The 12,261-nt window shown below is 47.9% G+C and overlaps 1 protein-coding gene across 1 annotated transcript; it reads right to left on the bottom strand.

Annotated features, from left to right (window-relative positions):
• Positions 1-825: 825 nt before the first annotated feature.
• On the bottom strand, positions 826-2,401 carry LOC110493829 (histone H1-like). The gene is made up of 2 exons (XM_090204981.1): positions 1,413-2,401; positions 826-1,347 (listed from the first exon to the last, which is right to left on the bottom strand). The coding sequence occupies exons 1-2, from the start codon at positions 1,512-1,514 to the stop codon at positions 826-828; spliced, it is 624 nt and encodes a 207-aa protein (XP_090061107.1). The 5' UTR covers positions 1,515-2,401.
• Between the last annotated feature and the right edge of the window lie 9,860 nt (positions 2,402-12,261).

The following is a 12,261-nucleotide window of genomic DNA, read 5'->3' as shown; positions in this document are numbered from 1 at the left end:
AGCAGTCAGGTACTCGAGCACTGCGGCCAGGTACACTGGTGCGCCAGCGCCCACACGCTCGGCGTAGTTGCCTTTACGCAGCAGCCTGTGCACACGGCCCACGGGGAACTGGAGCCCGGCACGGGATGAACGTGTCTTTGCCTTCGCCCTGGCCTTGCCTCCGGTTTTGCCTCTTCCGCTCATATTGGTAGCTTCAGTATGTCACAGAAAGTCTGAATGAGCCGCTGGCCACCTCGAGAGCCTTACTTATACCTCGCCACAAAAGCCATCGATTGGCCACCGGACCGGTGTGGCCTTATCCAATTGGAGTGAGGGAGGGACAGACAGACAGGCAGTCAGCCCTAAGCCCGCCCCCACCCACCCGCCCGCAGGCAGGCAGGCAGCAGAGTGACGAGGGCTAGGCTACTCTGTTTCCCTCCGACTTTTGTGACTTTTTCACGTTGGCGGGAGCGCCAAAGTGACTACTCAAATCACTGAAACATGTATCAATCAATTCGAGAGTGGCTCATAATACCAATGGCTGCTGTCCAACCCACTATAGTATGTATGCTTCTTATTATCAGGATCAATGTGACATGCCAATTCTAACACATCACAACAATGTTGACTGGTGAGGGTGCTGCACTCTTGAGTGACAAATGTAAAGCCATTTAGCCACTCGAAAATGTGGTGCGTAAAAGTCATTCATTTCATTTCTTTTGCACCACGGGTAGGTAGGTGGAATGGAATGACATGCGCTTTTATGGAAAGAGGTGGGTGGCTCTTAAAAGAGCCTTTTGTGGTAACAACATGTGTCGAGTAGAAAGAACACTGTTTGTAATAGGTTTACTTCTTCTTGGGGGCTGCCTTCTTGGCCTTGGCCGCCTTGGGCTTGGCGGCTTTGGGCTTCGCTGCCTTGGTAGCCTTCTTGGGGCTCTTGGCCGCTTTCTTGGCCGCTGCGGCGGGCTTCTTCACCTTCTTTGGGCTCTTGGCGGCCTTTTTGGGTGTAGCGGGCTTCTTGGCCTTCTTGGGGGACTTCTTTGCGGCCACGGCCTTCTTGGCTGCTACCTTCTTGGGCTTCTTGGCGGCGGCGGGCTTCTTGGCGGCCACCTTCTTAGCTTTGGGGGCTGCGGCTTTCTTGGCGGGCTTCTTTGCCTCGACGGCCTTCTTGTTGAGCTTGAAGGAGCCGGAAGCACCGGTGCCCTTGGTCTGGACCAGGGTGCCCTTGGTGACGAGGCTCTTGACGGCGATCTTGACACGGGAGTTGTTCTTCTCCACGTCGTAGCCGCCTGCAGCCAGAGACTTCTTGAGCGCGGCCAGGGACACGCCGCTCCTCTCCTTGGAGGCGGACACCGCCTTGACGATGACCTCGCCTACGCGGCCAGGGACACGCCGCTCCTCTCCTTGGAGGCGGACACCGCCTTGACGATGACCTCGCCTACGCTGGGTCCCGCTTTCTTGGGCTTGGCTGCTGCCTTCTTCTTGGGTGCCTTGGCCGGCGCGGCGGCGGCGGGTGCTGGTGCGACTTCTGCCATGTCTGTCGTTCGGTCCGGTAAACACACACACTTACAACACTACGGTAGTCTGTGAGGAGGAGTACTTTGCTGTAGACGCTGCTCTGCGCTATTGAAGCTCCACACCGTGCAGGGGGCTGGCCTTAAACGCGACATGAGAACCATGTAGACTCAAGCCACCCAGCTCGGCTTCTCCGGGCTGGCCAAATGCTCTTTCACTTGTGTTTTCTGGTCGCCAATATCGGGCCAAAAGTCACCGACGGAGCCGTGTTTTTGGCCCAAAAGCGAACGGCCCAGCGAGCAGACTTGTGTCCGTTCAGAATAAAGTCATGTGGGCTGCAGAAGCCCCGTGCATTTTGCTGCGACTCGCTCAAAACCTCACCGTTCGACTGTCGGGTGGAGCGGTGCGCACTGCTTTTCCTGTGCTATTTGTCTCCTAAATGGCCTAAAAGTGCATCCGATTGCGAGCACCATTGATTGTGGAGTGAGCCGAGATGTCTGGCAAGGGAATCAAATGGTTTGGCGTCCCCTGATGTGCTCCTTGGTGTTTTAAAGGAGAGCTCTTTTGGGGACCTTAAAACACATGCACTTGTGAGGCCTGGCTGAGACTAGTTTCACGTTGTATTCGTCATGTGTCCAGGAGGCAAACAAAATAATACACTGTCCAACGACATGCTTACTTGCACTGTGTGTGTGTGTGTGTGTGATGTTTTATTAGTATGAGTTTATTAGTTGGATTTGGAGCCTGTGTGTTTTCTTGTGCTAGGTAGTCTCTCTCTCTGTCTGTGTGTCTCTTTCAAAAGCGTGTCAGAGAGAGAGAGAGAGAGAGAGAGAGAGAGATAGGCTTGTGGCCTTCTCGCAGTCCTTCCTCGCTTGACTCCGCAGCGTGACTCACTCGTGCCGGTCTTTGTGTCTGTGGGTCTTGGTGTCTGGCTGTGCGGCCGGCGCTATGGAGGCTGGCGCCCCATGTGCTTGTCCGCCCTGATATAGGCCTAGAGAGAGAGAGATTTGGAGCCTCTTCTTCTCTCTCCTCCTCCCTCTTGTACAGGTGTGTGTAAGGGATGTGAAACGGCTAGTTTCAATCGGTGACGTCACTTGCTCTGAGACTGTTGTTGATGATGTGTGCAGAGGGTCCCTGGTTCGGCCTAAAGTTATACTGTTACACAGGCTCCAGTCATCGGAGCACGAGTGGAATCCCACTCACTGTGTTATACTACCATGCACACATTCCTACCCTGTTCATGTCAGCATCATTTATTCCCTCTCCCCCCTTTTTGACATGTCCTCCACACACACACACACACATATGGATTTGCTTTTTTCACTGACAGGTTGGGTGGCTCTTAAAAGAGCCTTTGGGTTACTACAGCACTCCAAATGGGCTGTTTACTTGGAGCTGGTGTACTTGGTCACGGCCTTGGTGCCCTCGGACACTGCGTGCTTGGCCAGCTCTCCGGGGAGCAGCAGGCGCACTGCGGTCTGGATCTCCCTGGAGGTGATGGTGGAACGCTTGTTGTAGTGGGCCAGGCGAGACGACTCTCCGGCGATACGCTCGAAGATGTCGTTCACGAACGAGTTCATGATTCCCATGGCCTTGGAGGAGATGCCGGTATCGGGGTGGACCTGCTTCAGGACTTTGTACACGTAAATGGCGTAGCTCTCCTTCCTCGACTTTCGGCGTTTCTTGCCGCCTTTCCCTGCGGTCTTGGTGACGGCTTTCTTGGAGCCCTTCTTGGGCGCGGACTTTGCTGGCTCGGGCATGATGCTGATGTCTCGCTGCTTCTCACAAACGAATGAGGGGGTGGAGAGCCCTTTCCCTCTTATGAAGACGAAGCTAAGCTAATTCGCCGGCCGTGGACACACCCCTGCTTTCTCATAGGCGCCCCTGCCATTTGCCCAGTGGAGCTGAGCGCGCATAAGAGCCTTCCACTCAGAGGCTTGCTTCCCTAACAAAGACCATAGCCTATGCTCTGTCACTGGTGGGGAATGGTGTGTTTCCAAAAAAGTCCTACAATGGCCAGAAATAAGGCCCCCCTTTTTGGTACTTGGTGGGGATTTCCCAGCCGTGGTGCCTCAGTAATACGACTGTACGCAAAGCCTGCACTGAACATAGCCTCCTGTCACGAATACTCCCTCCCTGTCCACTCAAGAGTGGCTCATGGTTTAATACGACTGTACGCAAAGCCTGCACTGAACATAGCCTCCTGTCACGAATACTCCCTCCCTGTCCACTCAAGAGTGGCTCATGGTTTCCTACGATAATGGATTTGACCCTTTTGAAGCGGATGTGGGTGGCTCTTAAAAGAGCCTTTGGGTTCAAGTTGGGATGTTGACGTTCCGAGAAGAGTGTGTTTAACCGCCGAAACCGTACAGGGTGCGTCCCTGGCGTTTCAGAGCGTAGACCACGTCCATGGCCGTAACGGTCTTCCTCTTGGCGTGCTCGGTGTAGGTGACGGCGTCACGGATCACGTTCTCAAGGAACACCTTCAGGACACCGCGGGTCTCCTCGTAGATCAGCCCGGAGATACGCTTCACGCCGCCACGGCGAGCCAGACGGCGAATGGCGGGCTTGGTGATTCCCTGGATGTAATCGCGGAGAACCTTACGGTGACGCTTGGCGCCTCCTTTTCCGAGTCCCTTGCCGCCTTTACCTCTTCCAGACATCGTGTGTTCGCTAGCTGAGTTCAAGTGAATTAATGACGTAATTTTCGGTGCTCGGTGCTCTTATTATCTGCGTTTGGTGGACCTGATTGAAGCCAGTGGCACAGAAAGCGCGCGCTTTTGCCTGGCCTCTGCTGCAAAGGGGAGGGCGTTCGTTCTAGGGAACTATGGAGGAAGAAGAAATCAAAGCTACTTGCATGCGCGGGAAACACACTCAAATACTGAGCTATGTTGAACACAAGGCCCAACTGTGATGTCCCACTCTTCACATTGATTGGTGTTGTTCTTCTTGTTGTTGTTGTTGTTGTTGCGCCTGATTCAACTCTTTCAATCAGCTGTGCCTCTCCAGGGCTTCAACAAAAATGCCTACTCTACCCCTGCCTGGAGTTGGGAAACACTGAACTAGTAGGATTCAACCCACTGCAGTTGCCAGTCACACCTAATAGAGATAGGCGTTAAAAACCTCAAATAGTGTCACAAGTACAAAGGAGAAACGAAGTGGCACAAACGGGAAACAAATACACAAGGAATGCCACAAATCCTAAGGGGTCCGTAATGTCACCTCAGCAGTCATGTAGCTCTTGAAGGCCATGTAATAACGTCATTCTTCTTTTTCTTCCCTAGACATGATCCAGGTGGCCATGGGACGGGTGGTGATACCTCTGCAAGCTGAAATGCAGTAAAACATTCCTCAGACACCCACCCAACACACACACAATAAAGGGATCATTTTCCTATGCGTACAGAGGTGATAGGGATGTGCAAATATTGTATGGTACTTTTTTCAAAAAACAATAACATAGCCTTATATTACGGAAATAGTGGTATGAGGTGGATCCTTTATAGGCCAGAGAGCCTCAGATGTTGCATTGAATGATCTCAACAGGTCATTTCAAAGGGGACAAATGAGGCCCAAGGGCACATACTGGCGATTGACCAATCGGTGCAGTTGATTCACATCTCAGATGTGACTAGGTATCATCTTACAACTTATTGTTGCCACAATTGTCTCTTACATGTACTTAGTGGCTGCCGGCCCTCGGTTTAGTACATCGAGCAACAGAGGTTGCCTTTTAGGAGAACGACTGACAAGCGTTCAACTAGCTGGGATGCAACTAGTGTCATCAAAGCACTTTGTCATAGCAAGTTAGAAGAAATAGGTTAAGGTTACGAAAAGGCTTAGGCTTACCCCAAATGCCACGTCCGTTCGTAGCTGTACTCCGTGTAGGCACAACAAGTCATCACACAGAGAGCACACTTGAAGCACAACTGCACTGCCTGGAAGGCCGCAACGGACTGAATTGGAATCCCTCAAACAGCACGCTAACTACATTCCGCTTTATGATGTCACAGTCAGCCCCTCGGAACACTGGTCCTCAACAATCTCAAACACCTTGGATACCCAAGCCAAACATTCTCGAATCACTCACATTCACAAATCAACCAGGGAGAAGAAGGCTGCCAGGAATTGAATGCTGAAAAGCTAACCTCCTTCACAGAGCAACATCATAGGACTGGGAGTTTGTGTTCAACAGCTTACGTTCCCCTATTATCAAGGGCTTAGTTCCTCTATAGGCTGCAGTGCAGATACTTCACATGCAGAGTACAACAACAAATAACAGAGGGCCTGTTACCACACCCTATAGGCTAGGAGTTGAACTTGGACCACAATGACATTGGTAGTAATTAGCCTGCAGCATAAATGACAGCTCCCTAACGGGGACATACAGTGTATTCGGCCCCCTTGAACTTTGCGACCTTTTGCCACATTTCAGGCTTCAAACATAAAGTTATAAAACTGTATTTTTTTGTAAAGAATCAACAACAAGTGGGACACAATCATGAAGTGGAACGACATTTATTGGATATTTCAAACTTTTTTAACAAATCAAAAACGGAAAAATTGGGCGTGCAAAATTATTCAGCCCCCTTAAGTTAATACTTTGTAGCGCCACCTTTTGCTGCGATTACAGCTGTAAGTCGCTTGGGGTATGTCTCTATCAGTTTTGCACATCGAGAGACTGAATTTTTTTCCCATTCCTCCTTGCAAAACAGCTCGAGCTCAGTGAGGTTGGATGGAGAGCATTTGTGAACAGCAGTTTTCAGTTCTTTCCACAGATTCTCGATTGGATTCTGGTCTGGACTTTGACTTGGCCATTCTAACACCTGGATATGTTTATTTTTGAACCATTCCATTGTAGATTTTGCTTTATGTTTTGGATCATTGTCTTGTTGGAAGACAAATCTCCGTCCCAGTCTCAGGTCTTTTGCAGACTCCATCAGGTTTTCTTCCAGAATGGTCCTGTATTTGGCTCCATCCATCTTCCCATCAATTTTAACTATCTTCCCTGTCCCTGCTGAAGAAAAGCAGGCCCAAACCATGATGCTGCCACCACCATGTTTGACAGTGGGGATGGTGTGTTCACGGTGATGAGCTGTGTTGCTTTTACGCCAAACATAACGTTTTGCATTGTTGCCAAAATGTTCAATTTTGGTTTCATCTGACCAGAGCACCTTCTTCCACATGTTTGGTGTGTCTCCCAGGTGGCTTTTGGCAAACTTTAAACAACACTTTTTATGGATATCTTTAAGAAATGGCTTTCTTCTTGCCACTCTTCCATAAAGGCCAGATTTGTGCAATATACAACTGATTGTTGTCCTATGGACAGAGTCTCCCACCTCAGCTGTAGATCTCTGCAGTTCATCCAGAGTGATCATGGGCCTCTTGGCTGCATCTCTGATCAGTCTTCTCCTTGTATGAGCTGAAAGTTTAGAGGAGCGGCCAGGTCTTGGTAGATTTGCAGTGGTCTGATACTCCTTCCAGTTCAATATTATCGCTTGCACAGTGCTCCTTGGGATGTTTAAAGCTTGGGAAATATTTTTGTATACAAATCCGGCTTTACACTTCTTCACAACAGTATCTCGGACCTGCCTGGTGTGTTCCTTGTTCTTCCTGATCCTCTCTGCGCTTTTAACGGACCTCTGAGACTATCACAGTGCAGGTGCATTTATACGGAGACTTGATTACACACAGGTGGATTGTATTTATCATCATTAGTCATTTAGGTCAACAATGGATCATTCAGAGATCCTTACTGAACTTCTGGAGAGAGTTTGCTGCACTGAAAGTAAAGGGGCTGAATAATTTTGCACGCCCAATTTTTCAGTTTTTGATTTGTTAAAAAAGTTTGAAAAATCCAATAAATGTCGTTCCACTTCATGATTGTGTCCCACTTGTTGTTGATTCTTCACAAAAAAATACAGTTTTATATCTTTATGTTTGAAGCCTGAAATGTGGCAATAGGTCGCAAAGTTCAAGGGGGCCGAATACTTTCGCAAGGCACTGTATAGTGGAAATGGAAGTACGACACAGAGGAAAAGTCCTAATCAAATAGCCACATTTTTATTTAATTTTTTTATTTCACCTTTATTTAACCAGGTAGGCAAGTTGAGAACAAGTTCTCATTTACAATTGCAACCTGGCCAAGATAAAGCAAAGCACTTCAACACATACAACGACACAGACTTACACATGGAGTAAAACAAACATACAGTCAATAATACACTATAAACAAGTATATATACGATGTGAGCAAATGAGGTGAGATAAGGGAGGTAAAGGCAAAAAAAGGACATGGTGGCAAAGTAAATACAATATAGCAAGTAAAACACTGGAATGGTAGATTTGCAATGGAAGAAATGTGCAAAGTAGAAATCAAAATAATGGGGTGCAAAGGAGCAAAATAAATAAATAAATAAAATACAGTAGGGAAAGAGGTAGTTGTTTGGGCTAAATTATAGGTGGGCTATGTACAGGTGCAGTAATATGTGAGCTGCTCTGACAGTTGGTGTTTAAAGCTAGTGAGGGAGATAAGTGTTTCCAGTTTCAGAGATTTTTTTGTAGTTCGTTCCAGTCATTGGCAGCAGAGAACTGGAAGGAGAGGCGGCCAAAGAAATAATTGGTTTTGGGGGTGACTAGAGAGATATACATACACCTGTTTAGCAGATGCCGGGAAATGCTTGTGTTACTAGCTCCAACAGCACAGTCAAGTCAAACAAGTAAGATCTAACCATGTTCCAACATTCCACACAATACACCCAAATGGATTTGAAATACATCAATATATGGACGAGCAATGTCAGACCGTCCGTAGACTAACATACCTTACAATACAATACTTTATATATCCACATGACATGAGCTATGCAAACCACCTCCAAGTTAGGAATGTGCCCAGGGATATCTAACAAAAACACACACCTCCGTGGAACCCACATGGCAAGACAGGAAGGAAGACATGCAGAAGTGCTCATGAAGAGGACATGAAGAAGACCGGAATCATCTCCAATCAAGTGAACAATGTCAAAGGAATAGGTCAAGTCATATAGATAGGGAGGCATTTCACCACCACCCGCTGGACCACAAGTCATTTTGCCAACACTGGCTCATCATTCAAAGCCACATAGGGAGGGATCTTAACACCACCAGCTGGATCAGAAGTGCCACTCACAATGGCCACACAGACCATTTCTCTCTCAACCTGATGCAATTGTCACAACAAGTATGTGGTCAAAATCAAACATTAACTACAACAGATCATCAAATAGGCAAACATATGCTCATGTAGAGTACCTCAAATTATACAGTTACTTTGTCACCAAACCTAATCTGTCATTCATCTACAAATACATGCTCTTCTAAAGCCACAATGCAATGTTCAGATGGTAGATTTCATTTCTTACAATCTATGTCACTATTACTTCATTTGACTGCTCTTAAATCATATTCACTTAACCCTTTGTTCACCTGCTGATTTTCTGCTGATTTTGTCTCTTGCAGATTTGGACGTCATGTGAATCTATGTTTCTCAAGTATCAAAAGAGGGTAAGTTACATTGACCTACTTTATGAAAAACGGAATGCTACTTTTCTCTCTAGCCTAGTGCACTCTTTGTCTGTAAGCTCCCCTACTGGTGTAGGTAGCTCCAAAAAAAGGTCCAGATGCCATTACCCCATGTAGCCTATAGAACTTTATCTCGACGACCACATTTTACACCAATGCACCCCGACAATCGGTTGGTGGTCGGGAATCAAGTGGATGATTCTGGGACCAATTACAGGAGGGGGTCTGTTGGATGAGGGGTGTACTGAACTGTGCCTATAGCATGTCAAGAATTCCTCCAATGGGAAATAGGCCTTGGCAAATGGCCAGGGGCGCTGTCCTTTTCAGTACCACGGAGCTCCACTATTACCTGTCTCATGAGTGAAGATGCAACAGCATACAATTCCTGCTCTTTGGTCCTGCAATGACACACTTTAGCCGTGTCATTGCTGCATTTAACTGGCAGCCTGTATTTCATATCAAATCAAATTTTATTTGTCACATACACATGGTTAGCAGATGTTAATGCGAGTGTAGCAAAATGCTTGTGCTTCTAGTTCCGACAATGCAGTAATAACCAACAAGTAATCTAGCTAACAATTCCAAAACTACTACCTTATAGACACAAGTGTAAGGGGATAAAGAATATGTACATAAAGATATATGAGTGATGGTACAGAGCGGCATAGGCAAGATACAGTAGATGGTATTGAGTACAGTATATACATATGAGATGAGTATGTAAACAAAGTGGCATTGTTAAAGTGGCTAGTGATACATGTATTACATAAAGATGCAGTAGATGATATAGAGTACAGTGTATATACGTATACATATGAGATTAATAATGTAGGGTATGTAAACATTATATTAGGTAGCATTGTTTAAAGTGGCTAGTGATATATTTTACATCATTTCCCATCAATTCCCATTATTAAAGTGGCTGGAGTTGAGTCAGTGTGTTGGCAGCAGCCACTCAATGTTAGTGGTGGCTGTTTAACAGTCTCATGGCCTTGAGATAGAAGCTGTTTTTCAGTCTCTCGGTCCCAGCTTTGATGCACCTGTACTGACCTCCCCTTCTGGATGATAGCGGGGTGAACAGGCAGTGGCTCGGGTGGTTGTTGTCCTTGATGATCTTTATGGCCTTCCTGTGACATCGGGTGGTGTAGGTGTCCTGGAGGGCAGGTAGTTTGCCCCCGGTGATGCGTTGTGCAGACCTCACTACCCTCTGGAGAGCCTTACGGTTGTGGGCAGAGCTGTTGCCGTACCAGACGGTGATACAGCCCGACAGGATGCTCTCGATTGTGCATCTGTAGAAGTTTGTGAGTGCTTTTGGTGACAAGCCGAATTTCTTCAGCCTCCTGAGGTTGAAGAGGCGCTGCTGCGCCTTCTTCACGATGCTGTCTGTGTGGGTGGACCAATTCAGTTTGTCTGTGATGTGTACGCCGAGGAACTTAAAACTTACTACCCTCTCCACTACTGTTCCATCGATGTGGATAGGGGGGTGTTCCCTCTGCTGTTTCCTGAAGTCCACAATCATCTCCTTAGTTTTGTTGACGTTGAGTGTGAGGTTATTTTCCTGACACCACACTCCGAGGGCCCTCACCTCCTCCCTGTAGGCCGTCTCGTCGTCGTTGGTAATCAAGCCTACCACTGTTGTGTCGCCCGCAAACTTGATGATTGAGTTGGAGGCGTGCGTGGCCACGCAGTCGTGGGTGAACAGGGAGTACAGGAGAGGGCTCAGAACGCACCCTTGTGGGGCCCCAGTGTTGAGGATCAGCGGGGTGGAGATGTTGTTGCCTACCCTCACCACCTGGGGGCGGCCCGTCAGGAAGTCCAGTACCCAGTTGCACAGGGCGGGGGTCGAGACCCAGGGTCTCGAGCTTGGAGGGCACTATGGTGTTAAATGCCGAGCTGTAGTCGATGAACAGCATTCTCACATAGGTATTCCTCTTGTCCAGATGGGTTAGGGCAGTGTGCAGTGTGGTTGAGATTGCATCGTCTGTGGACCTATTTGGGCAGTAAGCAAATTGGAGTGGGTCTAGGGTGTCAGGTAGGGTGGAGGTGATATGGTCCTTGACTAGTCTCTCAAAGCACTTCATTAGCTCAGTTACCTTAGCTTTCTTGGGAACAGGTACAATGGTGGCCCTCTTGAAGCATGTGGGAACAACAGACTGGGATAGGGATTGATTGAATATGTCCGTAAACACACCAGCCAGCTGGTCTGCGCATGCTCTAAGGGCGCGGCTGGGGATGCCGTCTGGGCCTGCAGCCTTGCGAGGGTTGACACGTTTAAATGTTTTCCTCATGTCGGCTGCAGTGAAGGAGAATCCGCATGTTTTGGTTGCGGGCCGTGTCAGTGGCACTGTATTGTCCTCAAAGCGGGCAAAAAAGTTATTTAGTCTGCCTGGGAGAAAGACATCCTGGTCCGTGACGGGGCTGGTTTTCTTTTTGTAATCCGTGATTGACTGTAGACCCTGCCACATACCTCTTGTGTCTGAGCCGTTGAATTGAGATTCTACTTTGTCTCTATACTGACGCTTAGCTTGTTTGATTGCCTTGCGGAGGGAATAGCTACACTGTTTGTATTCGGTCATGTTTCCGGTCACCTTGCCCTGATTAAAAGCAGTGGTTCGCGCTTTCAGTTTCACGCGTTTGCTGCCATCAATCCACGGTTTCTGGTTTGGGAATGTTTTAATCGTTGCTATGGGAACGACATCTTCAATGCACGTTCTAATGAACTCGCTCACCGAATCAGCGTATTCGTCAATGTTGTTGTTTGATGCAATACGAAACATAACCCAGTCCACGTGATGGAAGCAGTCTTGGAGTGTGGAATCAGATTGGTCGGACCAGCGTTGAACAGACCTCAGCGCGGGAGCTTCTTGTTTTAGTTTCTGTCTGTAGGCAGGGATCAACAAAATGGAGTCGTGGTCAGCTTTTCCGAAAGGAGAGCGGGGCAGGGCCTTATATGCGTCGCGGAAGTTAAAATAGCAATGATCCAAGGTTTTTCCAGCCCTGGTTGCACAATCGATGTGCTGATACAATTTAGGGAGTCTTGTTTTCAGATTAGCCTTGTTAAAATCCCCAGCTACAATGAATGCAGCATCAGGATATATGGATTCCAGTTTGCAAATAGTCAAATAAAGTTTGTTCAGAGCCATCGATGTTTGGGGGGGAATATATACGGCTGTGATTATAATCGAAGAGAATTCCCTTGGTAGA

The sequence above is a fragment of the Oncorhynchus mykiss genome, chromosome 17 (assembly GCF_057628025.1).
Source record: "Oncorhynchus mykiss isolate SJ-2025 chromosome 17, ASM5762802v1, whole genome shotgun sequence".
Classification (NCBI taxonomy): domain Eukaryota; kingdom Metazoa; phylum Chordata; class Actinopteri; order Salmoniformes; family Salmonidae; genus Oncorhynchus; species Oncorhynchus mykiss.
The sequence above is the reverse complement of the archived record's forward strand: the minus strand, read 5'-3'. Positions and strand labels throughout refer to the sequence as shown.